General features: G+C 53.9%; 1 protein-coding gene and 1 pseudogene across 1 annotated transcript in view; one reads left to right on the top strand and one right to left on the bottom strand.

Moving 5' to 3' along the window:
• Positions 1-20,992, bottom strand: part of ASB18 (ankyrin repeat and SOCS box containing 18) — a 46,276-nt gene extending 25,284 nt beyond the window's left edge. Inside the window, exons 1-4 of the mRNA XM_039860238.1 lie at positions 20,788-20,992; positions 19,656-19,658; positions 7,243-7,362; positions 3,565-3,832 (exon numbers count right to left, since the gene is read on the bottom strand). Of these exons, the coding sequence (XP_039716172.1) occupies positions 3,565-3,832; positions 7,243-7,362; positions 19,656-19,658; positions 20,788-20,992 (596 nt within the window). The remainder of the gene's footprint in view (positions 1-3,564; positions 3,833-7,242; positions 7,363-19,655; positions 19,659-20,787) is intronic.
• LOC120600729 (annexin A2-like) lies at positions 3,709-13,057 on the top strand (annotated as a pseudogene).
• Positions 20,993-25,507: the final 4,515 nt, after the last annotated feature.

The raw sequence follows: 25,507 nt of genomic DNA on the forward strand, positions 1-25,507 counted from the left end.
ACTTAAAAAGCATCAGAAATATGAATAATAGAAATCAGAAATAGGAATAAATCTGACAAAATATATGTAAGCCCTACATACTGAAAACAAAAACACAGCTGGGACAAATTAGAGACCAAAATAAAGAGAGAGCTTTATTGTGCTCACGGGTCATAAGAGTCAATATTTTTATAATGTCAATTCTCCTCAAATAGATTCACAGCAACCCCAGTCAAATCCCTCTCCCCCCCTTTTTTTGTATACATCGACAAACAGATCTTAAAATTTGTATGGAAGTCCAAAGAGGCTAGAATAGCCAAAACGACTTTGAAAAATAAGAGGATGCTCACTATTACTTCCTGACTTCAAGATTTCTTACAGAGCCACAGTATTTGATACAATGTGGTCCTGGTGTCAAAACAGACAAATACATCAATGAAACAGAATAGAGATAGGGAGCAATGGCTCTGCCATGGACCCCTGGCGACCTTGAGTGTATCCACATAGGCCACACGAAGGTTTGAACCATTGCTGATCTAAGTGTCCTTAGAACAGCCCGGGATCCTTCTGGGTGGGAGGCTTGTAAGGAGCTGCTACAGGCCAAAGTCCACTTGCCTCCCCGTGTCTCTTGGGAGGCTTTCACGAGACAGCTCTGCATTGCCTCCTGGGTTCTCCCGAGCTTTGAAACTTCCTGCCTTGCCCGCCTCAGAACACAGCTGCAGACCATAAAACCACTCAGCTAAAGTCTAGATTTGGCTGCTCAGTGGTAACCTACAAGTCATACTGCCACCATCTGGCCCCTTTTGTTTAGATATTGTCCTTTGTGGGACAAGGAGCGTGAGGAATTGGTGCTTGGGGCTATTCTTCCTTTCACCGTGCATATAAGCGATAAATGGCCCGAAGCTAAGAGGTGATCAGTCAGACCTTGCCCTGTCTTGTGTGTACTTAACAAGAGAGTCCAGCAATAAACCTACACACATGTAGTCAGTTGATTTTCAATAAAGGTGCAAAGTCAGTTAGTGAAGATAGGAGAGGCTTTTTGACAAATGGTGTTGGAACAATTGGATATCCACATGCAAAAAAAAAAGTGTCCATCCATACCTCACGCCATATTCAGAAATTAACTCAAAATGGGGCATAGACTGAAATGTAAAAGATAAAATTACTGAATTTAAAGAGGGAAACATTGGAGGAAATCTGTTACCTTGAGTTAGGCAAAGATTTTTTTTAGATACAAAAGCCCAACAGAGTCCCTAAAATTAAAAAAAAAAAATCAATAAACTGGATCCCACCAAAATTAAGAACTCCTATTCTTCAAAAGACACTTTTAAGAGAAAAAAAATATAACCAGAGACCGGGAGATAATATTTATAAATCACACGTCTGACAAGGGACTTGTATCCAGGATATATATTAAAAACCTCAAAATTTAAGAAGAAAACAAACAATCTAATTTTTAAAACAGGCACAAGATTTGAACAGGCACGTCACCAAAGAAGATACATGGATGGCAGATAAGTACACAAAAAGATGCTCGAGTCACTTGTCATTGGAATGCAAATCCAAACTCCAATGGGATACTCTACACACCCGGAGACTGGCTACAGGTAGAGAGCAGCCACATCAAATACCGGCGAGGATGCGGAGAAACTGGAACCCTTGTCCGGTGCTGGTGGGAACCCAGTCTGGCAGTTTCTCAAAAGGTTATCTTTTATTGATTTATTTTCGTAGTTAAAAGGAAGTTTTTATTAACAAGAAAGGGTCTTCTTAATTCGTACAATTCCCATTCTTAATATTGAACGGGACGAGATGCTCCATACTCCAAGTCTCACCTGCAGACACTCTGTCAGTCAGGTCCTCTCAGCACGTTTGCTGGCATTTCTACTGTAACAGGTAAAAGCCATAAACGTCCAGCTATTTTAAAAAAAGAAGTAACTACGTTGGGGGAAAAAATTAGAGATTTTTTTTTATCATATTAGATTGGAGTAAAAAAACAAACAGGATAAAATTTGTTCTGAAATCTTTTTTTTCTTTTCTTTTTTTTCTTTATCATTAGAGCATTTATCACACCTAAAAGGTTATTATCTTTTAATCGCACGATAGGACCCAGCCTTTCCAGTCCTAGGTCCTTATCCAGGAGAAGTGAAAGCACACACTCGAAGGCTGGCACACCCACCTTCACAGAGCTTTAACTGTAATCGGCCCAAGCTGGAGACAGACAAATGTCTCTCAACATATGAATGGAGAAAAACCGTATACCGTGGAACACCACTCGGCCAGGAAGAGGAGTGCGTCGCCGATACACACGGTGTGCTCAATCTCAAAGTTATTATGTGTGGCAGACAAAAGGGAGCGCGTTCCATTGATATAACGGCCGGGCAAGATCAGGCTAAACTGGAGCGTCGAAACGGCGGAGGAGGGAGGGGGAGATGCCGGTGGGGGAGGGGACGTTTTCATGGTGACGGCTGCGCTCGCTCCTTTGATAACAGGCCTGTGTCAGGAGAGCTTATCCCTGTGCCCAGGTTGATCGGATTGCACACTTTAATTGTGAGCAGCTCTTTGTATGCAGTTACACCCCCGGTAAAACTGTTTTTTTAAAAAAATATCCTGTTAGAACATTGTTTCCTTCAGTCACTCTCAAGACTTTTGGTGGTCGGCGTGCCTCTCTGAGTTCCCACTCTGAACTCGGGGGACATTTGTAGGTGCTGCCCCTGCCTTGGTCACTGAGAGCCCGGAGTCCTGCCTGCCTGCAACGTGACATGGTGATTTTATTTAATCCTCACTCTAGAGATAGAAGACCAAGAAATTAACAACCCCGAGGGCAGGGACTAGAACACTTTGACTAAAAGAAATGTCAAGATGACACACTGCAAGCTGAGAAACGGAACATAAATCCTCTGCTATGTCACGGTGGCCCCGCAGCCTCTCCTGGGCCCACTGGACCCCGTGGGGACAGATTCTGCAGGGACGTACGCGGGGCTGGACGAGGCAGTTGCAGAACCTCCTGAACCCCAGAACCTGGGCGGGTGGTGGGCTTGGGGGCCGCTGCGCCCCCCAAAATGCCAAGCCCAGCTCGACTTCCTAGTGGGGCTCCGGAGCCCCGCCTGAGGAGCTAACCATTTATGTCACACTGTGACAATTATTCTGCATAAAATTATCATTAAAAACCCTAATTTCTCAGCCTCCAACCCCTCCAGTGGCCTTTTAGCATTCCTCGGCGCCGTGTCTGCGGGCCTGATCACCCCGCTCATTACCTCGGCGTGGCGCCTCCCCCCTCCGCTCGCAATCAAGGCTAATTACACCCTCCCGGGGCCGGAGCCGGGTCGGGGTGGAGCGGGCGATGTGGCCGCTGCGGAGCTTTGGTGGACAATTAGGGCCGGGGCGGTGACCGAGGCCGGGTTCTGGGTCTGGGCGGGGCCAGGCGGTGCGAGGTGCTAGGGGTCCGAGTGTGCTAGGGGCCGGGATGGAGGGGCGTGGCCGGGGCCGGGCGGAGGGGCGTGGCCGGGGCCGGGCGGAGGGGCGTGGCCGGCCCCCGGCAGCCGCGACCCAGGCCGGGGTCCCGGTGGTCTGGGCCGCGTGTCTTACCCGAGCGAGGCGACCGTGCGGCAGAGGTGCAGGGGCGCCAGGCCCTCGGCGCTGAGCAGGTCGGGGTCGGCGCGGCGCTGCAGCAGCAGCTGGGCACAGGCTGTGTGGCCCCCCAGGCAGGCCTCGTGCAGGGGCCCGCGGCCGCCGGGGCTGGCGTTGGGGTCAGCGCCTCGGCCGAGCAGGTGGCTCACGCAGGCGGCGTTGCCTCGAGCCGCTGCGATGCACAGGGGCGTGGTGAGCTCGCGCTTGTACTCCAGGGTCCAGAGGCCTGGGAGAGAGGGGCAGGCAAGGTGAGTGGGGGGCGCGGTGTGGGGCGGCGCCCCAGAAGGCTGGAATAGGGTGAAACCAGGTACCAGTGGGCGTGTAGGGAGATGGACACAGATCTGGGACAGAAAACCCAGAAGTCCGGGGATCCAGAGGATGGGGTGGTCAAGCAGAGGAGCAGAGAGAGGTATAGGGAGAAAGCCAGTCCACAGGAAATGAAAGGCCACGCTTCAATAACACACATACACACAATAAACACATCATCAATAACACACAATAATAACACACACACACACAACAAGACATACACAATAAATACACACACACAACACACACACACTATATTAATAATACAATAACATAATAATACACACACATTGCATGCAAAAAAAGCCACACAACACAATAACACACAACAGTTGGTCAATATCAATACACACACCACACACACACAACACACACAACACACACACACACACAAACAGAGCAGCGACAACGAAACCAAACGTGGGGGTCTGGGGACTCGGGTGCATTCCAGGGTTTAAAAGCCACCAAGCAGGTGGACAGTGGGAGATTTAAGCGAGGAATTCACATTCTTTAGGCTCTAAATTCAGGGCAGGTTAAGGGAGGAGAGTCAGCTGTGGGCTTTTCTGGAGCCCGGCTCTCTCTCATCCAGCCCCGCACGCCCTTCACCATTAAGCAGAGACGCAGCAGACAAAACAAACTGACCCAGAGCACCAGCGTCGCCCCAGAGAAGGACTCAGAAAGTTTAGTCCTCTTGGAAGTGGCAGAGTTTCAGAAGCCGCTTTGAAGTGCTGGGCCACGTTCAGCACAATTCCTGTCTGTTTCTTTGCGCTTTTTAGGGTCTGTGTGCGTGTGTGCGTCCGTGCCTGTGTGTAGGTGTCTGTGTGTGTGTGTAGCATTGCTCTTTCTTGCGGGATGAATGGAGCAGGTGCCACACATCTCACTTCTCTGAAAACTTTGGGCTTTCAAAAGGTTCGTGGAAGGTTGTTAGCAGCCAGGACGCCCGTGGAAATGGGGGAAGCGGCCCCTGGTGAATACACTTCAAGGGACGGCATTTCATACGGCAGAGATGCCTCCTGATAATGATGGAAGAATCGATACTGTGGCTCTAACGAGCTGCGGAGGGGACCCTTTCACAGGCCACCTCCTTCCTGGGACTCTTGCTGTGCGGCTGCGAAAGAGCACTCCTAATTACCTCCCTGCCCCGCGTCCCCAGGGCCCGGCCTGGAGGTCCTTTGCACACTCCGTGGGTGAGTGTGGGGGCCTCTTTTCCTAGCGGTGGGCGATGGTGGCCAGGGGCCCAGGGGACATGGGCGTGCTCGGGTTTGGGCTGCTTTCCCCGTGAAGACCGAGTCCAGTTTGGAGCCGGGAGGATGGGCAGAATCCTTCATGATAATGGTGACCCACATTCCTGCGGGACTGGCTTCTGGTTCTTGAACGCTCTCATTTTCCTGCGATGGGAAGTCTGCTTACTAGGGGGCCAGGAAGGGGAGCTTTATCCTCTGGGGCATGCCGAGTTGTCAGCCCAGCTCCACCCACACCAGCGGCTCTGTTCAGCCACCCTGGGTTCCCGTGTCTTCCCTGTGGACTGGCGGGAGGGGCTTTGCTGGGCATTAAGCTCCGCCCTAGCGCAGGGCCAGCAGCCGTGTCCAGGTCCCGGGAGATGGCACTGAGCTTCCAGCCTGCAAGAGAACCGGGTTCGGAGGCAGCTCTCTGGGTCCGAAAGCCCGAGTCAGCTTCCTGTCGTTCCCGCCCCGGCCCAGGTTCTGCCTTCTGGAGGGACACGGTGTAGGCTTCTCCCGCGTGGGATATCCCGCAAACGTCGGCTCCTCCATGCCGATGCTCTCCTTGGACTGCGGGCCGACGGGGCCAGCCTTCCGTCAGGGTGCTGTGCCGAGGGGCCGGCCACCGTGACCCTATGAGCTGTGCCCCCATCCCCGCGGGACTTGGCCTCATATGAGAGAGGGCGGAGCATGTGGGACCACTGTTCTCAAACAGCCTTTGGGCCAGCTGCAAGGGAAGGCAGGCGGCGGAGCCGAAAGAGCAGGGACCCCGCAGCCCTGAGCCTGCGCCCCGCTTCCCAGCCTGCACCGCGGCCGCGGGTCGGTCCGCGCTCTCCGCGCCGGCCTTTCCTCCCCAGCGGCTCACGCCCCTGTGCGCCCGAGCGTCCTGTCGCACAGGTGTGCCGCACGAAGGAGAGGAGGAGGAGGAGGCCCGTGGATTCAGAGCTGGGCCGACATCGATATCTGTTTGAAACTGCAGCATTTGAGCTTGAGCGAGCGTCGAGGGCTGGGAGGCATGTGATTAAAAAACAAAACCCAAAACATTAATCCAGCATTCAAACATTGGGCATTCTTGGTTGAACCGCCACGCAGTCCTTGAGGACTGTGTGTCTTGTCTGGGGCAGGTGAGGGAGAGGAGACCCAGACCAGCTCAGGACCCCCTCGGCTGGGGGGTGGCGCCGGCCAATAGGAAAGCATTTACCTCCTTGCAGCCCCACCCCCAACCCCCAGCTGGCACAGCTGCTCTGACAGTGTCTGGGTTTACCACCCTCCTCTGTGAGGTGTAAATAGAACTGAGTCTGTTCTTTGGAGCTCCTGTGTTGGGGACATGTGACGCTGGCCATTGGCATACTGACTGCAGAGTCCGAATCCTCCTGGTCTGGCAGAGCTGCTGCGGATTCCAGCACATGACCCTCTTGGTAGCTGTGATGCGTCTGGCACACGGAGGAAGGGTGCCCAGTACACGGTGCCAGCCAGGAAAGCCCGCTCGGCCTGGCGGTCAGCAAGACCATTCATCCCAGGGAGGGGGTGAGGGGGCGAGCTCCCCACTTGTGGGGTCTCTTGCCCGCCAGCACGCAGCGTGTTCAGGTGGCAGGTGTGCACCAGGTAGATGATCCAGAGACCTCTGGTTTCTTCGCCCTCCTCCCCACTGTCAGGCGGAGCGTGTGCTGAGAGCTCTCTCTCTCTGTTGCTGCTGGCCGTACCCCAGCCACCCCCTGGAGCCGCAGTGTTCCCGGGTTCAGAGCGGCATGTCGGGGGCCTGCCCTGGGCATCCTCGAAGCAGAGGCATGCCTTCTCCACCTCCCGCCTCCCCGGCTGCCAAACGCCTGGCAGATCAGCACGCGCGCCAACGCTCTGTTTTAAAGGCCAGAGGCACCTCCGGCGGGCGTAGCTCACACCTTGGCTTCCCACCGTGATGCCTGACAGCCCATCACCCAAACCCTGCACCCTAAACTCCTGCGGACCGGATGCTGCCGCCAGACGTCCTCCGCTGGCGCGCGTGGAGTGCAGCGCCGGCGTGGGCAGTCCGCCCGCGGGGGCCACGCGTCCGAGCGGTGTCCGTGGCTCCTTAAGAATGAATCACTCAGCTTTGGAAGAGCAAGGGTACCTGACGGGCCAAACGTGGCCGGGGATCTCACCCGCCACCCCGTCTCCTCCTTCTCGATCTCGAACACCACGTTGGCATCTCGGAAGAACTGGTCTGTGAGGGGCTCCGGCTGGGGCAGGTCTCCCGTGACCAAGGCAGCGCGGTGCTCCAGGGCCAGAACCCAGCTCTGGCCCGAGGCTCTTTTTCCACCTTCTGGAAGATTCTCAGTGCTCCTCTCACTGGCTCTGGCCACCTCTCCAATGCAATGGCGTTGATTTCGGGAAAGTTCTTCGAGAAGGGGACCGATGGCCTTGTGGCATACAAGCTGTTTCTATCGTCATCACTCAGTTGTCATGCAGTTGGGGCGCAGTGGCGGTGTATTTACAACTCCCGTGGGCTCCGACAAAGGTAAGAGTTACTTGATACGACCAGCGTCATGTGACCACCAAGATGTCAAAGTGCTCAGCTGCCCCCTCGTGACTCTATAAACATGAACCCCACAGAGACACACCTGTATGTCTCCGAGACTGCTGTCCACACACGGGGCGACACCCCACAATGGTCGGGACTTCTCTGTCCTGCTCTGCGCAATGTCCTCGCTTTCATGCTGCTGTGACCATGGTGAGTGCACCATGCTGTGTTTCGAGGGCTGTGTCAGCCCTGAGGACGTGTGGGGGAGGCGCAGCGGGCGCTGCGGGTGACCCGGCGGCAGGGGTGTCCCTGGGGGAGGCTCCAGAGGGCAGACCAGGGGTTCCCAAAGCCGTCATCTGGGGCCCCCGGTGGCCTGTTTCTTCCAGTAACTGAGAACTGATCCCAGAACGTGCATCCTTTGTTGAAGACGAGACGTGCCACGGCTTCTCAAGGGTCACAGAGGAAGAAGCGGTGACCGGAGGCCCCGAACACAGGAGTCCTCCGCCTCGCCTTTCCCACCAGCGGAACCACGTCCTTCAGTGATGGGGGACGACACTGCTTCCTGACCCATTGCCCACCAGTCCCGCCCAGTTGCACCGTGCTTCGGTCCAGCCACGTTTCTTTCAATTATAGCATCCTCATCCTTCTCAGCTTGGTCAAAGCCAACGCACAGCCTTCCAGCTGCAGCTCAAATCCGACCTTCTCGGCCTACTTCGGTCTGCGTAAAAACTCACTTTCTTCACATAGGAAGTTTCTGAGCAATCATCAAAATCTTTGAGAAACGACGATGACACAGGAAGACCTGAAGATGAGAATTTTAGTGTTCAAACAGGAAAAGAATTCGATTCCCCAAATGTTTGAGTTGATGTCAGTCCTGGGCGAGCTCCCTCAATGGATTGTGGAAAAGATGGACTGAGAGAATTTAGAAAAGGGGGTGGGGGCGCTCGGAGCTCGGTGGGCCGCGAGGAACACAGCAGGGCGGACTAGGAGAATTTCCCTTTGTGGTATGACGGTTTCATTAGTATGCAGAGGGGATGTAGGCGCAGGTATGTGTATTTCAACCTGTGATGGAAGGCTTCGTGAACACCTTTTAGAGAAGATGGAAAAAATATGAGTCTTTCTTTAGGAAATTCTCACTATAAAGCTCAAACTGGAGAAATAATACACACGATACCTGTAGAGCAGGGGTTCAATCCCTGGCTAAAAGTTGGAATCCCCGGGAGCTTCAAAAAATACTAGGTCCTGGCCTCAGAGAGTCCGGTGTAAAGGGTTGGAGGATGCAGCCTAAGCACCGAGCGGGCGTCCTGCAGCCTCCTCCTCGTGGCCTGCACACGTGGAGAAGGGGTCCCGCCCTGCGGGGACGCCCGCCTGCCCCCCGTTTCAGCCTCAGCTGGGTGGTCCTGCAGAGCTCTGCAGTGGTCATCCTCAGACGCTTCTGAGGAAAAGAAAACCATCTGCCAGTCGATGGCAGGAGGCGAAGACCTTGAGGTTCCACAACAATAATAATTACCGTTTGAACACGACCATTTGTCGAGAACCCTTGGAATCTGTATCGTGTCACGCGCCACGTCATCCACCAGTACGGCACCTGCCCTTCCATGGAGTCACTCAGGCCATTGGTAGACGCATTGTTTCGGGTCGGGCTGGAGCCAGAGTCTGCGCTTCCCCTCGGAGAAGTGGTTCTCGCTGCTGCACGGTAGACGCGCCTGGCTGGCCACGGGGCTGAAGGACGCCGTGTTCTCGGGGAAAGGCAGATGTGCGGATTCTTTCCTAGGCCATTGGGCAAATGTCTGGCTTCCTCTGGGCCAAGTGTCCAAGTGCATGGACAAGCTAAGGCAGGACGCCACTCCCCTGTGGACGTCGTGAGATTCTGCACATTTTCTCAAATGGGCCGATGTGCCTCGTTATGCCAGTCAAGTGTGTGCTTCCTACACGAGCGGCTTCTATAAACGGCAATGATAAATGGCAAAATCCAACCGGCCCTCGGACGCCAACGCCACCACCACCCGGCACGACAGCCCAGGTCTTACGGTTCATCTACTTTCACACCTCACTTTCCCCTCTTAATATCCCGAAGACATTCCTCCTTCGTCTCTGCTCCCTCCGGCTTTTTTAATTAAAAAAATTTTAACAAGAAGTAAGCTGGGCAGGTGCGTAAGTCCCCTCTCTGAAGGGCTGCAGGACCAATCCGCCCGCCCACCTGAGGTCATCACGCACGCAGGTACTAAATGTCAAAGCTGTGAAAGCATCACCACCTTCTTCTGAAAAGCGTTAGCAGAGCACGCCCCGTTCAACACGACATGGCGGCGTTCGACGCCCTCGGATCAAGCGCCTCGATTAATAACGACTTAAACCGTCTGTGCTGACTTCGCATCCCTAAGAAACCTCATTCCCACCACGTGGACGAGCGCACGTGGGGAGAAAAAGGCCTCGGGAATGTGTTTCCCCGACGTGGCTATGCCGCAGATCCTGCACGACAGCAAAGTCACGTCTCAGTGTGAATGCTGTCGTGTCCCAAGGTCAAGGGCTGCTTCCACCGGTCACCCGGGGACCTTTTTTGCGAGACTGGAAGCAAAGGTGCCTTCGAGCCTGCGAAGGTGCCTTTGAGCCCGCGTATCCGCCCCGGCTGAGCGTGAAGCAGGGCGGCGGACCCTGCGGAGCCGCTGCGACTCAGTGGACTGTGCTGGGGAGCGTGTCGTTGACGCTGTCCCGGATAAAGGTGGCGAAGTCTCTTTACCACTGTCGTGGGGATTTAATTACACGGTGAAATTGCAGCTCCTGCCTCTTGAGACAAATTGCATATTCACACTGATTGTTTTTTATGAATCTCACACAGGGAGCAAAATACCCTCTTGAAGCTGGATTGGTCTGATCGCTGTGTCCTGTCATCCTTGATGTCCCTTCTGGAAACGAGACATTTACGGGTCCCGCAGTGAAGGAGGGTGGGCTCCCGGCGGAGTCCTCGGCTGCTCTGCAATTCCGCGTGGAGCGAAGTGAGGCCAGCACTGTCTGGTCGATTCTGAGTTCATTCTACTAATGTTTCTGCCGGCAAAAAAAATGGAAACTTTGAACTTCCAACAGAAAGCTAGGAAAGAGACATTATAAAAAGTATAAATGACTATTAAACACACACGATTTCTGATTTTACTAATTTAAAATGCAAGTTAAGAGAACAAGAAGCTCGACTTCTTTCAAAATGTCTACTGTTCACGAAATTCTGTGCAAGCCCAGCTAGGAGGGTGATCACTCTACCCTCCCAAGTACACATGGATCAGTCAAAGCCTACGCCACCTCCGATGCCGACTGGGATGCTCCGAACATTGAAACGGCGTGAATATCGAGACCAAAGGCGTGGACGAGGTCAGCATCGTCAGCATTTTGACCATCCGCAGCAACGAACAGAGACAGGATATTGCCTTTGCGTGCAGAGAGGGAGTAACAAGAAACTTGCTTCAGCACTGCGGTCAGCCTTGCCTGGCCACCCGGAGACAGAGATTTTGGGCCTTTTGAAAACACCTGCTCATTGGGATGCTTCGGAGCTGAAAGCCTTTATGAAGGGGCTAGGGACCGAGGAGGACTCTCTCACTGAGATCATCTGCTCAAGGACCCACCGAGAGCTGTAGGAAATTAAGAGTCCACAGGGACATGCACAAGACTGATCTGGAGAAGGACATTTTTTTTCCGACACGGCTGTTGACTTCTACAAGCTGATCGTTGCCCTCACGTAGGGTAGCAGAGCAGAAGATGGATCTGTCATCAGTTCTGAACTGATTGACCCAGGCGCCCGGGATCTCTGCGACGCTGGAGTGAAGAGATGTTCCAAAATGGATCAGCATCATGACCGAGCGGAGTGCGTGTCACCTCCAGGAAGTATTTGAAAGGTACGAGAGCTACGGCCCTTATGACATGTTGGAGAGCATCAGCAAGGGAGTCAAGAGAGACCTGGAAACTGCGTTCCTGATCCTGGTCCACTGGGCCCAGAACCAGCCCCTGTATTCTGCTGACAGACCGTATGACTCCAGGAAGGGCAAGGGGACTTGTGATAAGGTCCTGCCAGGGTCGTGGTCTCCCGCAGCGAAGTGGCCGTGTTGAGAATTAGGTCTGAATTCAAGAGGAAGTACAGCAAGTCCCTCTACCACGCCATCCAGCAAGACGCGAAGGGGGACGATCAGCAGGCACTGCCGTGCCTGTGTGGGGATGACGAAGCTCGGGCATCCAGGAGCCGTGCCCCATGCTTCCAGCTAACGATTCTAGAAAACCAGCTTGCGACTAGAGCCCCCCGTGCCCAGCCCCGTGAAGATGATGTCAGCACTGCCCTCTGCCCCAGCATCGCCTGGCTTTCTCGTCTAGTCTCTCCTTTTAGCCAAAGAAACGAACAATCCAAAAAGTTGGGAGTGAAATCTGTGATGTGAAACACTTTGCCTCTTGGGTACTCTGTCGTAAACACGTGAATCAACTGAATTTTACTTTAGAAACAAACAAAACTAATAAGAGATCTTTGCCTATGAAACTGTGAAATGTTTTTTAAAAATCACATTTTGGGAGATTGGTGAAGCTGAGCCTCTCCTAGTTTGCAGGTGGGAGGGCGAATTTCTATAGAATGTGGAGAAAATCTCTGCTGAGTTTGCATGTGCCGGGCGTGTCTCAGGTGCCCGAAGCCCTTGGAGAGAAAGAGTGGACAGCTTTGCTTTGAAGCAACGCTATGCTCGGAGGGAACCATGAAGTAGCAGGCAGAGTGAAACCATCACTCAGGAGAGGTACAGGTGTGAGATGAGAAAGCAAGGCAGGTGTCTGGGTGAAAGGAAGGAGGGTTAGGACAGCCTTCTCCAAAGGTGGTGTCTGAGCGGGATGCCATCGGAGCCGAAGGACATGGATGGCTCAAGTCCTCCACTTCACCCGTGGTGGAGGGGAGGACCTGGGTCAGTATCCTGGGCGGAGCAGAGGCAGGCGTCGCTAGCCTCCGGGCTGGGTGGCAGGGGGCTAAGGGCATGGTCTGGAAGGTGGGCGTGCAGGCAAGCAGGGGGAGGCCGGACGAGGTGGGGCGTCAGGCAAAGGAGGAGCCAGGCGGAAAACGAGCTGCAGACAGCAGGCCTGAGGGAGCAGAGCGAGGTGAGCAGCAGGGCCCGGACCCTTCACTGAGCGTGGAGATGTGCCCCCTAGAGCCCACTGTCAGGGCGGACTTGTCGCCCCAGCTGCTGGCAACTTCAGGGTTTGTCCCGGCTTCAGAGAGCTGCCTCGCTGAAGAACACCCTCCCGAGGCGGCCAGGTTTAAAGGTTGGTTGTGTGTGGGTAGAGAGGTCCTGCCTTTCTGACCCGATGTGGGAAACTTGCGACATGTGGACCAGACCCAAGCACCCCTAGGAGCTGGCCAAGGCACTGGGGGGGGTGCTGTGTCACAGATCAACTTCCCGTCTGCCGATCACGGTGTCCTTCACAGGTGTTCATCCCCAGCAAATATCTCGTTAGGTAAACTCTACCCAGAGTCAAATCATGAACCCTGGAGGCCACGGGCCACCTGGGAGGAGCAGCGGCTGTGTCCTCAGAGCAGGGGAGGACAGGAGAGCAGAGAGACGCCTGTGCCAAGAGCCATGAAGACTGACGGGCCACCGAGCTGTGGTTCGGGCCAGTTTCTCAGCCACCTGAGGTAAAGGACCAAGGATTTTTTTTTGTCCCAATTTGTCACTGACTGATTCTCTTTCAAAATACAATGGAAATTTTTTACAAGAGAAAGTAAAATGGAAAAAAAGACATATAAATATAAGCCCAGTCATCACACGCACTGGACGTTGTATAAATTCCTGCAATTGCCAAATTGCTGTCAATGTTTCTAAATGCTTCTCGTCACTTTCCACGCAGACGCTTGGCAGAGCGATGCGTGAACTCTCAGCCTGCTCGGAGCCTCACCTTCATCTGTCACAGTCACGGGATACGGGGTGGGCGAAGGGATGCTGGCAGACATGGCGCGGGTAGTTAGCTCGCGAGACATCTCTCAGGCACTGAACGGCCGCTATAAAATCGGAACTGTATGCTTTTGGAAAGGAGTCGTCGAACGTTTCCTCCGAAGCGCCGGAGAGTAGATATTTTAGGTTTTGTAGGTCATGTGGTCTCTGTGGCAACTGCTCCCCTCTGCCATTTAGCCCGAACGCAGCCATGGGCAACACGTTCCAAGACAACTTCGTTTATGGAGACGGGCGGCTGTCTCTGTGGGCGGCAGGGAACCAGCGCGGGCTCGCGGGAAGGAGAGGTACACGCGCCTCCAAATACCAAGTTGCCGCTGCGTCTCCTCTGGGGACATCTTCCCCCTCTGGACTCCGGCAGCGTCTGCTCTTCATCGTCCAGGCACAATGGCCAACGAAGCGGGCTGGCGCCAGGCGCGTACCGAGGACCCCTCCGTCCCTCACGTCTGTCCTGCTTCCAGTCTGCCGAGCCTCTCGAATCCGTTCGTTTACATCTTTCATCGCATTTGGGAAATGTTCGGACATTATTTCTTTAAATATTTTCCTGCTCCATTGTCGTCCTCTGTCCCTTCTCGACCTCCGGTCGAGTGTGACTGACCCGTTGTTTGTTCGTTCGTTTTCTTTTCGATCCTTTCATTTTCTGTTCTTCGGATTTGGTACTTTCTGTTGATCTGTTTTCAGATTCCGCGATATTTCCTTCTGTCCCCTCTGATCCGCGAAGCTCACTGTCACCAGAACAAGGCCAGCTTCAGCGTCAGGGGACGTGGGCACCGCTGGATGGCCATAGGATCTCTATTAGTAAAGCAGGAGGGGACAGTGAGTGGGACCGGACAGCTGACCATATCTACTGGCAGAATCACCTCGATTCTTCCTCCATATGTGAAAGAATTTCTGTTTTTTTTTCTACATTAGATGGTTTCCTTTCGCTGCCGAGTGGCTCCTCAGTGTCTCTGCACACGCCTGTGTCTAGGGCTTGTGGCCTCGCACGGTCCGGTCCCCGCTCACTTGCCTGGCTCATCCTCCCTCTCTGGGGGGTATGCCTCGCCTCTGCTCCGCTCCTTTATTTGCGGTCCCCTCTTTTCGACTGCACCTGTTAAGAACGTGTTCGTCCCTCAAGGGCCAACCCAGGAGGTTCTGGGTGCCCTCCATGTGCTATCTGGTCTAGGAATAATGTTTATCATATCCTGCCACGTGCCCGAACATGGCGAATGGGACATACCCGGTCCCTGCCCACTACCCAGTTGAATTCGGTATTGGAGATGGTGGGAAACAGGGTCGGCAAGTAGAACCAGGCTATGGGCGGTGTGTCGCCGGCTCCGAGCAGTCCCCTCGGAGTGCCCGTGCTCGCGGGAAATGCCGCCACCAGAACCATCGTCGCCCTGGGAAGGCGGAGAGCCTCTTTGCTGTAAACTCGTTTCTTTTTGTCCTTTCGAAACTCTCCTGGCAGTGATGCTAACAGAAATATGTCATCCGCATACATTATTTATTAGCTTATTTCTCAATTTTGATTCTGAAAATTTCCTGATTTAGTCTAATTGCAATTTCGCTTCGTTCCACAGGCAGTGAGGGTTCATCCCGGGGCGGGGGGCGGGGGTGGGGCGGCGGCTGCTGAGATGCAGCCCGTGGGATTTTTCTTCCTGCTCATGTGCTTTGAAGCTGGACCGTTCGCTCGAAGGCATGTATCTCTTCTCCTCCCAGGAATTCAACCCACTTCTGGGGAAAAAGGAGCCCAGGGCGTGTGTCCGGTAGAAAGCGCGGAAGTATCTTCATACTAGGTGGTGGGAGATATTTTTCTGTATATAAAGCAAGGGCTGCTGCTGGAGCCATTTTATTCCTAAATAATTTAACTACATTCAAAGATAATCTGATGTTATTGTAGGAAAGTGTATTTCTAATAAATTCCACTTGATCTGGGTGAATCAATTCAGGCAGCGCATAATTGAGTCTGTTAGCAAGGACTTTAGCAAGAATTTTGCAATCAGCGTTAATTAAGAAGATGGGACAATAATTTGTGCATAATTCTGGATCTTTTCCTGGCTTGTGAATCAAAGTAATAACAGCAATGCTCTGGCTGGTGGTGGGATGGTGTCATTAGGTGCTGATTTATAAGTACTTAGAAAGGTTTAATTTCATTTTGCTTCGAGCAGGGGCTCCCTGCCCCCACATTTTCTGCTCGGAGTGCGCCGCCGAGATGGCAGACAGCCTTCCTCTCTCTCTCTCTCTCTCTCTCTCCCTGTCGTGGCGACCTCCTGCTCCCTGTTTCTGATTTTATTCTGCAGCCGAGACCCCGTTCATTCGTCAGTGTGTTTTCCTGATACTCTGAATTATTTGGAGTTAAGGGGCGTAGCTGAATGTGTGCGTGTGTCTTGCGTGTGTCTTGCGTGTGTGTGTGCATCCATGTGTGCATGAGTGTGTGTCTGTGTGTGCATGTGTGTGTGCAGTGCGTGTGTGCATGCTCATGTGTGTCGTCCATGTAATGTAATGAGCATGTGTGTCTGTGTAATGTGTGTGTCGCGTATGTGCATGTGTACATGTGTCTCTAAAATGTGAATGTGTGTGCATGTGTGTGCATGCATAATGACAGCGATGTCGATGTGTGACATGTCTGTGTGTGGATATTGTCGTGTAATACTGCGTGTGAGTGTCTCTGTGTGGATGTGTGTACATGTGTGTGCGTGCATGTGTGTGCATGTGCATATGCGCACACACATGTGTGTGAATGTGTGTGCGTGCATGTGTGTGCATATGCGCACACATATGTGTGAATGTGTGTGCGTGCATGTGTGTGTGTGTGCATGTGTGCACACGTACGTGTGTGAATGTATGTGTGCGTGCGTGTGTGTAATGTAAAGACAAAGGGCTTATACAGCTTTGATGGAGAATTTTTCCCATGCCACTGGGTGGGCGGGCGGCAGGAGCCCCTGACTACAAGTCAGGAAGCATCCCCGGTTTGTACGCTGCTCCTAACGGGTTATCGACCAGGGGGGACAAATGCGAGCCTTGACGTCCAGCCACAGGACGAACTCCGGGCACCACGGAACATCAGGGGAGCACTGGACCTGGGCCTCCTCCCGGCCGTGGGACTGCGACCCCCCCTGAGCCTCAGTTTCCTCGTCTGGGAAAGCGAGAAAGATGACTGATGACCTTGGAAATGCGTGCTGACTAAAGGCCTCACTGCAGGGCCGGCCCAGCTCTCGCGGGCTCCGGTCCGAGGACCGACACGCGCTGACCGTCAGGCCGAGGCTGCGCTGCTGCCTTTTCAGTGCACCTGGCTCCCGCCAGCCTTCCAGAGGATTCCTCCCCGCCCACTCGGCTTGGGCTGCCAGCCCTTTGGAGGTGAGGCCCAGTCTGCCTGGCCTGTGCCTGGAAGCCCCAGCCCACAAAGGCAACGGGCTCTGCTCGCCTCCTCCACGAGCACGAGTCCGAGTCCTTGGTCTCAGAAGCCCGGTCAGGCGATGTGTGGAGCCGCTGACAGACGGCGCGACCGATCTCCTTGTTCTAAATGAGGAGAGAAAGGTTCAGAGAGATGGAATGACAGGTTCGAGACCACACGAGGTGTGGCAGAGCCAAGGCAGGGGCCCGGGCCATCTCACAGTTAGTTCCCGTTAGACCACGTGTCCCTGGGCCACCAGCAATGTGTGCATTCTTGGCACCGGCTCAGATACGAGTCCTCTAAGGCGGGCGCTCTGCTCGTTTACCTGACATCTACCTGTGTGGCCCGCCCTGGTGAACACCCTCTCCATGACTCAGGGAGGAGCGACGTCCCATCGGCACGTGGCCTTAGTGCCCGTCACAGCGTGATCGGCTCAGGCCTTCGTGGGTGCTGGTTGAGCGGGCAGTTGGCTTCCACACGCAGACGCCATCCTGACGTCCGTGCACGCGCCCGTCACGTGTTCACCCCGGCTCGTGCCCCACCTACCCCCGCTGCTGGGCGACCTCTCTTAATAAAAACCCAATTAGTATTTCTTTAACTCGCCTCCAGATGCTTAAATACCATCACCCCAAACACAACGCAATGCCCCCAGTTTTCTATTTCAATCGAGAATTCAAGTAGCATCTTGACTTGTACATAATAGATCAGTAGCAAAATCATGAAATGCTGACATCCTTAATAATAGCAATTAGTAATCAGTTGTTTCTTAAGTAGTTTGATTACACCGGTTACCAAATTGTGTAGCTGATGCATTTGGGGGCAAGAGGGGTCTTGCCACCCCTCCCCCAGCCGTCCTTTCTCCCTCCCTGTGTTCTTGGGGCTTAGTCAGCCGATGGGCATTGAAAAAAGCAAGGACAGGTAATGCAAGTCACTGATATTAAACGGTAGAGACTTGGCTTTAGCAGAAAGGAGAATTAGCTAATTCTCTGCAGAAAGACCAACCCCAGCGGCATCCGTGCCCACTCGGCAGAATGTTAGCCAAGGAGCTTGGCTCCCCCACGCTAGGCATGGCACTCGGAGTGTGAGCTCCTCCTCGGGGTGAAGACCCCTTGCCAGGCTCTGGATGGCCACGAGGGCCTTGCCCTTGGGGAGGTCGTGTCTGAGTTTGGAATATTCAGTGGATGTAAACACTGGCCCAGCGAGGCTGCGTGTCTCAGTTACTGATGGAGATGGAGGGCAGCATATTCTCGTGGAGGCAGGAGGTGAGTCTGCAGGCTGGACGGCACGTAGCTGGGGCCAGCTTTGTCCCTCCCATGGAGGCGGGGTCCGGAAGGGTAGGGAGGCCTAGGGGCCTAGAAGAGGTGCTCACACACCCCGGGATTCGGGCTTGGCCCATGCGCGGAGGTTCCAGTTAGGATGGGGTGGCTGGCACAGGTTGGGGAGGTGACTGTGGGTGAGCTGGGCGGCTAAGCCCTGTTTGAGAGAGGGAGAGAGGAGAGAGAGAACACCCCAGCTCCTGTGAAGCCGGCGGGTCCCTCCCAGCGAGGAGACTCACACAGTCGGGGGCTGGGGAGAAATCATGGCGTCTGACGAGGAGGGCCGAGTGCCCAGGGGAGACTTCCGTGCCCTTCCGAGCACCCCGTGTCCACCCTTGCAGCTGAGCAGGAGGCTTCTTCGCGGGGGTACAGGCGAGTCGTGCCTGTGGGGGATCCTGACTGAGGGCCGTTGCCTGCCTCGTGCCTGCCGCAGGCCGTGCTGGGACAAGAGTCTGCACTTTGTCTCATTATCTGCTGGTTAAATTGGTAAGTTCTACCTGAGGGGATTCTCCAGAAAAAGACCTTCTCCCCGTTTTCTTGTCTGGCCTCTCTTTTCCCCTCTGCCTTGGTGGTGATTATTCTTTTTCTGCTCTATTTGGTGGGAGTAATAAGTTCACAGACCAATGAACATGGAGATTTCACCCATAGATGCAAGGTCCCTGTGTGTTCGTGTGAGAAGCAGAGAGAATTGTGACTTTTCTTTTTCTTATCTTTGCAAATTGTTGCCTCTTGAACAATATCCAGAATTCTGTCAACCAGGTTGTCCTTGAGATGGAAAACATTTTCCTCCCCATTCTCCAGAACGCTGTGGCCAGCGTGACCCTTGGCTCTTGCCTCTCCTGGCCTGAAAACAGGGCGGGGCGCTCCCACCTCTGGCCCCTCCCCTGGCCCCGCCCTGTTTTCAAAAGTCACGTGAATTTCACCTGCATATTCTGTCCTCCGAGAGTCTACATTCTTTACAGTGTCCAGTCTCAATACGGGCTGCATTTCAAGGTGTCGCCCTGAGTTCTGACCACCCTTCAAACGTTCTAAAAGCCCCACGTGCACACCAGAACCCTAACAGCCTTGTTCCGGAATCGGGGATGCTCCCCAGTGACCCGGTGGCCCTCGGGCCCGACAGAGGTGTGTCTCTGTTTGGGCTCTCGGCTCCTAGGCTGTCACCCAGATATTAAAAAAACCAAGGAAAAGAAGAAGCAGGAGATGGTTTCTCCCTAAAGCCTAAAGCAGCTTGTTTAATTCCCCAGAGACGGTGGTCCAGGGAGGACACCAACCTCAAGGGCAGAGCGGTCGCTGCCTGGAGCCACAGTCTTTCTCTTCGCCACATTAAAGCTCCACCCACTGGTCCCAACATCCCACGCATGTTCCCCTTTGGTGCACCGCCTGCACGTGTGAGCATGTGTTCCCACATGTACGTGTGCATGCCTGCACGTGTGAGTGTGTGTTCCCACACGTACGTGTGAGCGTGCATGCCCACATGTGTGTTGGGAGGCAGTCTGTCTAGGGGGTGGAGGGGAGGCTTGAACATCACTCACGTCATGGAGGTCACATCCGACCAGCTAGAAAACCGCACGATACAATTAAGAGTAAACCTCACTCAGGTCAGGGAAAATGTTTCCAGCAAATACCACAACATGGCACGTGAAGTTTTACAAAAATGACAAGAGATACCAAGACGCTGTCCGAGGACCGAAGCAGGTGCATCACCCGTGAAGAGGTCACAAAGGAAAACAGAACCCGAGGACAGGACCTCGTCCCGAGGGATAAGGAGCGCAAGGGCGAGCAGGTGGCGGAGAGGTCCAGGACACACCGACTAAAGTGGACACTAAGCGTGAAAATTCATCACCGGCAGCGTGCGCTGTCCGAGGCGAGATGACGCACTCGCACTCGCTGTCAGAGAGGGATACAGACCCTTCCGGAAAACACTCTGGGAAACTTCCTACCTCGTTCCAGGGATCCTACTCCTGGGACATTATCCTAAGGACACAGCGCGGTCGGAAGAAAGGCGTGGGAAATGCCGGAGCATCATTTACAGCGGCGGCGACGTCAGCAAAGGTCCCCTCTTGCAGGCGTTTGGTTTAGTATTTTGTGATTAATCACCTCAGTAGGTGATTGAAATTAAGACGGCAACACGGAAACCGCTTTAGCTACATTAACTCAGTGGAGCAGAACACGAAATCGTATCTACGACCGTTAAGTCGGGGAAATTCACACATATAAACGGAGTCGCTTGGAAAAATGCAGAGAAATGAAAACACTCTTTGGGTGGTGCTGCCATGGGTTCGTTTTTAAATTTTTTGTCTCCTGCTCTCCTTGTTGACCCCGTGACCCGCGTGGACCTGCGCAGCGTAGGCAGCACGTGTGTGCGTACAGACAGACGCAGGACTCAGACCGCCGATCACACGTCATTCACCTTCACCATCTGCCCTTCCGCCGCCGGGAGTGGCTCACCGGCCCCACGCGCACGTGCCGGGTGAGTTAGTTTCAAACGCGGCAGATGTGTTCTGCTTACCTAGGAGCACCCCGGGGGGCAACTGGGCCGACGGGTGTTTCATCCAGTCATCGTTGGCCAGTTCTACCACGGCGTCCACGTGCCGAACCTGAGTGCGGATCAAGTCGCTCACTGTGTCCTCATCGCCAGCGTCCAGGGCGGACTTTAATCGCTTTGCTAAGTCTGAGCTGAGCGGGTAGTCGGGCAGGCGGTCAGGGTCGGCCATCGTAGTGCTGTCTGTGTGTTGACCACGCCGCTTTTCTTCTTAACAGAGTCCAAAGTTAGCAGCTGTGCCCGAGAGGGCTGTGGGGGTTGCTATAAATAGAAAAGACAGGCTCGTGTTACAGCCGAAGGGAAGGCCACCGGCTGGCAGCCCACAGGGGGATGGGAATTCAGCTCCCATGGCCTCCGCGAAGGCCTATTCTAGAGACGGGCCAACAGCCGTGTCTGTGGTGGCGGTTAAGGACAGGGGACAGTATTTTAAAAGAAGGCTCTCACAGGTGCTGTTGAATAATGTTCTCTTTTATCAAAAGTGAGACTCTGTTCTGAAACCTTAAAAGCTTTTTTTCCGAGACCGGACTCGGAACGCTGTTCTGTTGAAAAGCACGTTCTGTAACGTTCCCTACGACCTCCTCCTTCGCTTCATCTGACGGGGGGTCGGGCTGGCTGTCAACTGGACACGTTTCGAACTGAAGAGCGTAGAGTGCAATCTTCGGATTCCAGATTCACAGACGGACTGCCTGGTCCCAAGGGGACAAAAGCGTCACATGGGTGGACAAAAGAAAGTCACCTACGTGTCAGCAGCCTCCGCGCCCCTTAGGGCTGGGAAACTTGGCTTCGAGGACCCGATCCCATGACCCGTGGGGGTGCGAAAGCGCCTCGTGTTGCTGTCTGTGTGTCCCCTGGGTGTGACGGGGCGTTTTTCTCATCATCTCTGTCTCTGGTGTTCCCGGACCTCCCACGTGACCCTGGGCGCAGCACGCAGCTGCCCCAGCAGTTTGTCTGGAAGTTGTGGTGATCTGAGGGCCCCGTGTAGCTTTTAAAGAATTAATTTTTTGATTTTTTTGGGGGGTTGAAATCTTTTTGCCCTAGAACACCCCGTAAGTTGAAGGTGGGCATCATATTGAGTCGCCGCGTTTACACGTCGCAATGTGACTGCCGTTGCAGTGCTAGCTAGCACCTCTGTCACCTCACGCGATTGTCATGCCCTTTCTGTGGATAATTAAGAGCCAGTCTCTTAGCCAAGATGGATGTTTATAACACGATGCCGCCGTCTGCATTCCCTACGCCGCGCATGAGATCCCGGGGCTTCGTTACGTACCAGCTGCGAGTTCGTACCCAGAAACAACACCTCTCCTACCCGCCGTATAGAAGTGGCTGACGGGACCATCGATCAGTCGCTTCTCCTCCACCTTGAACCCCAACCTTATCCCCTCTTCTCTTTCCTGCTTTCTCTTGTCTCCCCTTGTGACGGTTAATTTCATGCGTCAACTTAGCTGGGCCATGGTGCCCAGAATTTGGTCAAACATTATTCTGGATGTTCCTACAAAGGCATTTGTTTTTTGGATGGAATTAACGTTTAAGTTGGACTTTGAGTAAAGCAGATTACCCTCCATAATGTAGGTAGGTCTCATTCAATCAGTTGAAGGCCTGACCAGGACAAAGACTGATGTCCCCTAAGCAAGAGGGAGTTCTGATAGTAGATGGCCTTTGGACTTGAGCTGTAACTTTTCCTGGGTCTCCAGCCTGCTGGCCTTCTCTGCAGATTTTGAACTTGTTGGTCTCCACAGTTGTGTGAGCCGACTGCTTAAAACAAATCTTTCCTACATATACACATCCCGTTGGTTCTGTTTCTCTGGAGAACCCTGGCTAAGCCTCCCCTCCTCCTCTTGGCTCCCATGTACGATTTTGCAGGTCCTGTTTCGTACCCCAACACTTCCCCGACGTGAGCGGCATCTGCCTTTGGGGACCAGCCCTCGTTCCCACCCAATATCTGTCCTCCTTTCTCCTGCTGAACAGAGCGTGGGTTTTCTCTGCAGTGCCCGGCCCCTGGCGATGAATCGCGTTGGTTTACGACAGCAAAGTCAGTCCTAATCTCCTCCGCCAGCTGCTCACTCGGCGTGTCAGACCCCCCTGGTAACCCAGTTCTGGCCGCGAGAGTGGGTGTGGTCTGCTCCGGCGCACCTGGGAATTTTTTTCCTTCCCTGATGGAAAGAAGCAGTGGCCGGCGCCTCCGTCCCCTCTCTTCTTTCCTTGAACATGGACGCGATGTGTGGAGCTGTGGCAGCCGTACTACAGCCATGAGGCGGCAGGCAGATGATGAAGGAGCGACATACTAAGGGTGGGGCGGAAGGACGGGGAGAGACGGTGCCTCGAGGACACTTCTGAACCTTTGTCTCAGCGCGGGGCTGCCAGCCACCAGACTTCCGGTCGCTATTCCTTAAGCACCGTTCACATGCCGTCTGTGGCTAGCAGCTGAAAGTGTTCGTGGTCGACGTAGGTCACGTGTTCACTCTGCCTTTAAAGCTGTGACAATGTCCTGGTTTCAGTCTGAAGAGAGGCGGCAGACACGGCTCAGCCTGTGATAAAGAGTGTGAGTTAACCCGCCTTGTTTTTATTCTTTGGTGATTGGACTCCCGCCCTCCGTGATAAAATCCCATGGCGTTGAAAGACGGCAGGCGACCCCAGACCCCCCGAGTGGTGGAAGAGTGGCGTCATGGGCGGGGTCTCGGGGAGCAAGCAGCCAGGGCCACGTGAGGAGGGGACTGCCTTCCAGTGTCCCAGGGACCGAAAATAAATGCTGACGGAGACAGTTTTGGAATCACCGGTCATGGGCTCTGCCGGGAAAGGTGTGAACTCGGTGGACCAGGCATCAGTTCAGACGTCTGACCAACTTGCAGAGAGTGTGGTTGGCCCCCGGTTCTTCCTTTGGCCGAAGAATGACAGGTTTTGAAAGAAATGTCAAAGCACAAGTGCTTTGCAGCATCAAATGCCTCATGTCAGAAAGACATTCGACGCCGGCACGTTTGTGTCAATACTCAGAGAGAGAGAGACAGAGGGTAGTGACCACAAGAAAATTAGCGGAATCTGGGTGACGTAATTTAAAGAAGTAAACCGAGAATGATTAGAGATTGCTATCGATCTTCAAATCAGAAGGGAGGTGGAGATGAAGCACTCGTGAGGCAGATAATAAGATGACAAAGCCTCAAAATATGGCGCTCACTGATCTTAATTACCAAGCGAGCTGCTGGGTGTTTAATCAGTGGCACATACACTATGCTAATTATTCTGGCTAATTTTGTTAGAATGTAAGTCTTTATCAACCCCGCTATGTATAAATTAGGGATTGAAATGTAACTAACACAAATTATATTTAAGGCAACATGAATTTCTTTATTTCGGTGTGAAGTCTTCTACTCTATTTCCTAATCTTTTCTTTTTCGATTAGCTCAGGCGACCCCCCCCCCCCTCGCCGCTGCCAGCCCTGCTCAGTCCTCCCCGGGCCGAAGCGTCTCTCGAGGAGGAAGGAAGCTGGCACCCGTATTTCCCTCTTCAGTTCTTGGGAATCTCATATTTGACTTTCTCTTTCTGTGATTGTCCTTGAATATATTGACGTAATCAATGGCAGACAGATCCTGGCTTCTCTGAATGAGACGGAGGTCGCTTTATGGCTCTGCTTTAATTTTGAGATAATCACCGGAGGGTATCATCAGTCACGTATTTTCAGCGACATATCGTGTGTGACTTACGTCATGTTCACAAATGTGTTTAGATGAGGACTGATAACACAGATCTCCATAGAGAAGCATCAATACTTTCTAGAATTTTCTGCGGCGCGCGGTTTGTCTCTGGTGAGGGCAGGCTGGTGCAGACGTCTCCTGTCCCACATTCTCTTTCTGCATAGTCTTACTTTTGGACTATTTTGCAGCAAAATAACGGGGACCGAGTAGATTCGACGTGGGTCTCATTTAGCCTCAGCACTTGTTAGGGTCGAACATCAGCCAGGGTCCATTGCCAGCAGAGGCTCCCGGTGGGAGAAACGGTCAGGCCCAAGTGCTCAGACCCCATCCTGACCTCAGGCCAGGGGACAAGCATGGTGCAAATCCAGACGGATGCACAGTGACCTTGGCGTGGTTCTGTGAACGTGGAATCCGCTTCTCACACTGATCTCTTTGTGGAGCCCGAATGCCCTCTGTTTCATGGGGTTTTGGAGGCGGGCGGCACCTTTGATACGAGGGTTCCTGGTCAGCGTGGCCCAGGGCATCCTTGGATCACGTCTCTCTTCCAGACCCAGCTCGGGGTGGCCCCGCGCTCCCTTCCCAGGCCCTAGGGCTTCTGTCCCCTCTCCCGGCCACGTTGCCGGTCTCCGTCCCACGGTCTCATTCGTGGCTCTCCCCGGTCCAGGCTCCCGCAGTGCAGATGCGTCTCTCCGTGGTCGGGAGCTCTCTGATTTGGCCACAGACTCCCCTAAATTCCTTTTCAGTGAGTCTCTCACAGCTCTGCAGGCTTGATGGCTGCAACCTAGACGTGCGTGCGAATGTGTTTCCCGTCGTGCGGGGCACCGGCTCCCCCGCGCGCCCGCCGGGCCCCGGGAGGCCGCTTCATAGAGTGACGTTGTTCCGTGGTCTTCATGGGCAGCTCCTTGTGCGCTGAGAAAACGGGGGCCCCTTTCATTTCCTTCGTGACGACGCGATGGGACGTGACCACGAACTGGATGTGACGGAAGCCGATCACGGCGCTC

The sequence above is a fragment of the Pteropus medius genome, unplaced genomic scaffold, assembly GCF_902729225.1.
Source record: "Pteropus medius unplaced genomic scaffold, Ma_sr-lr_union100, whole genome shotgun sequence".
In the NCBI taxonomy this organism is placed as follows: domain Eukaryota; kingdom Metazoa; phylum Chordata; class Mammalia; order Chiroptera; family Pteropodidae; genus Pteropus; species Pteropus medius.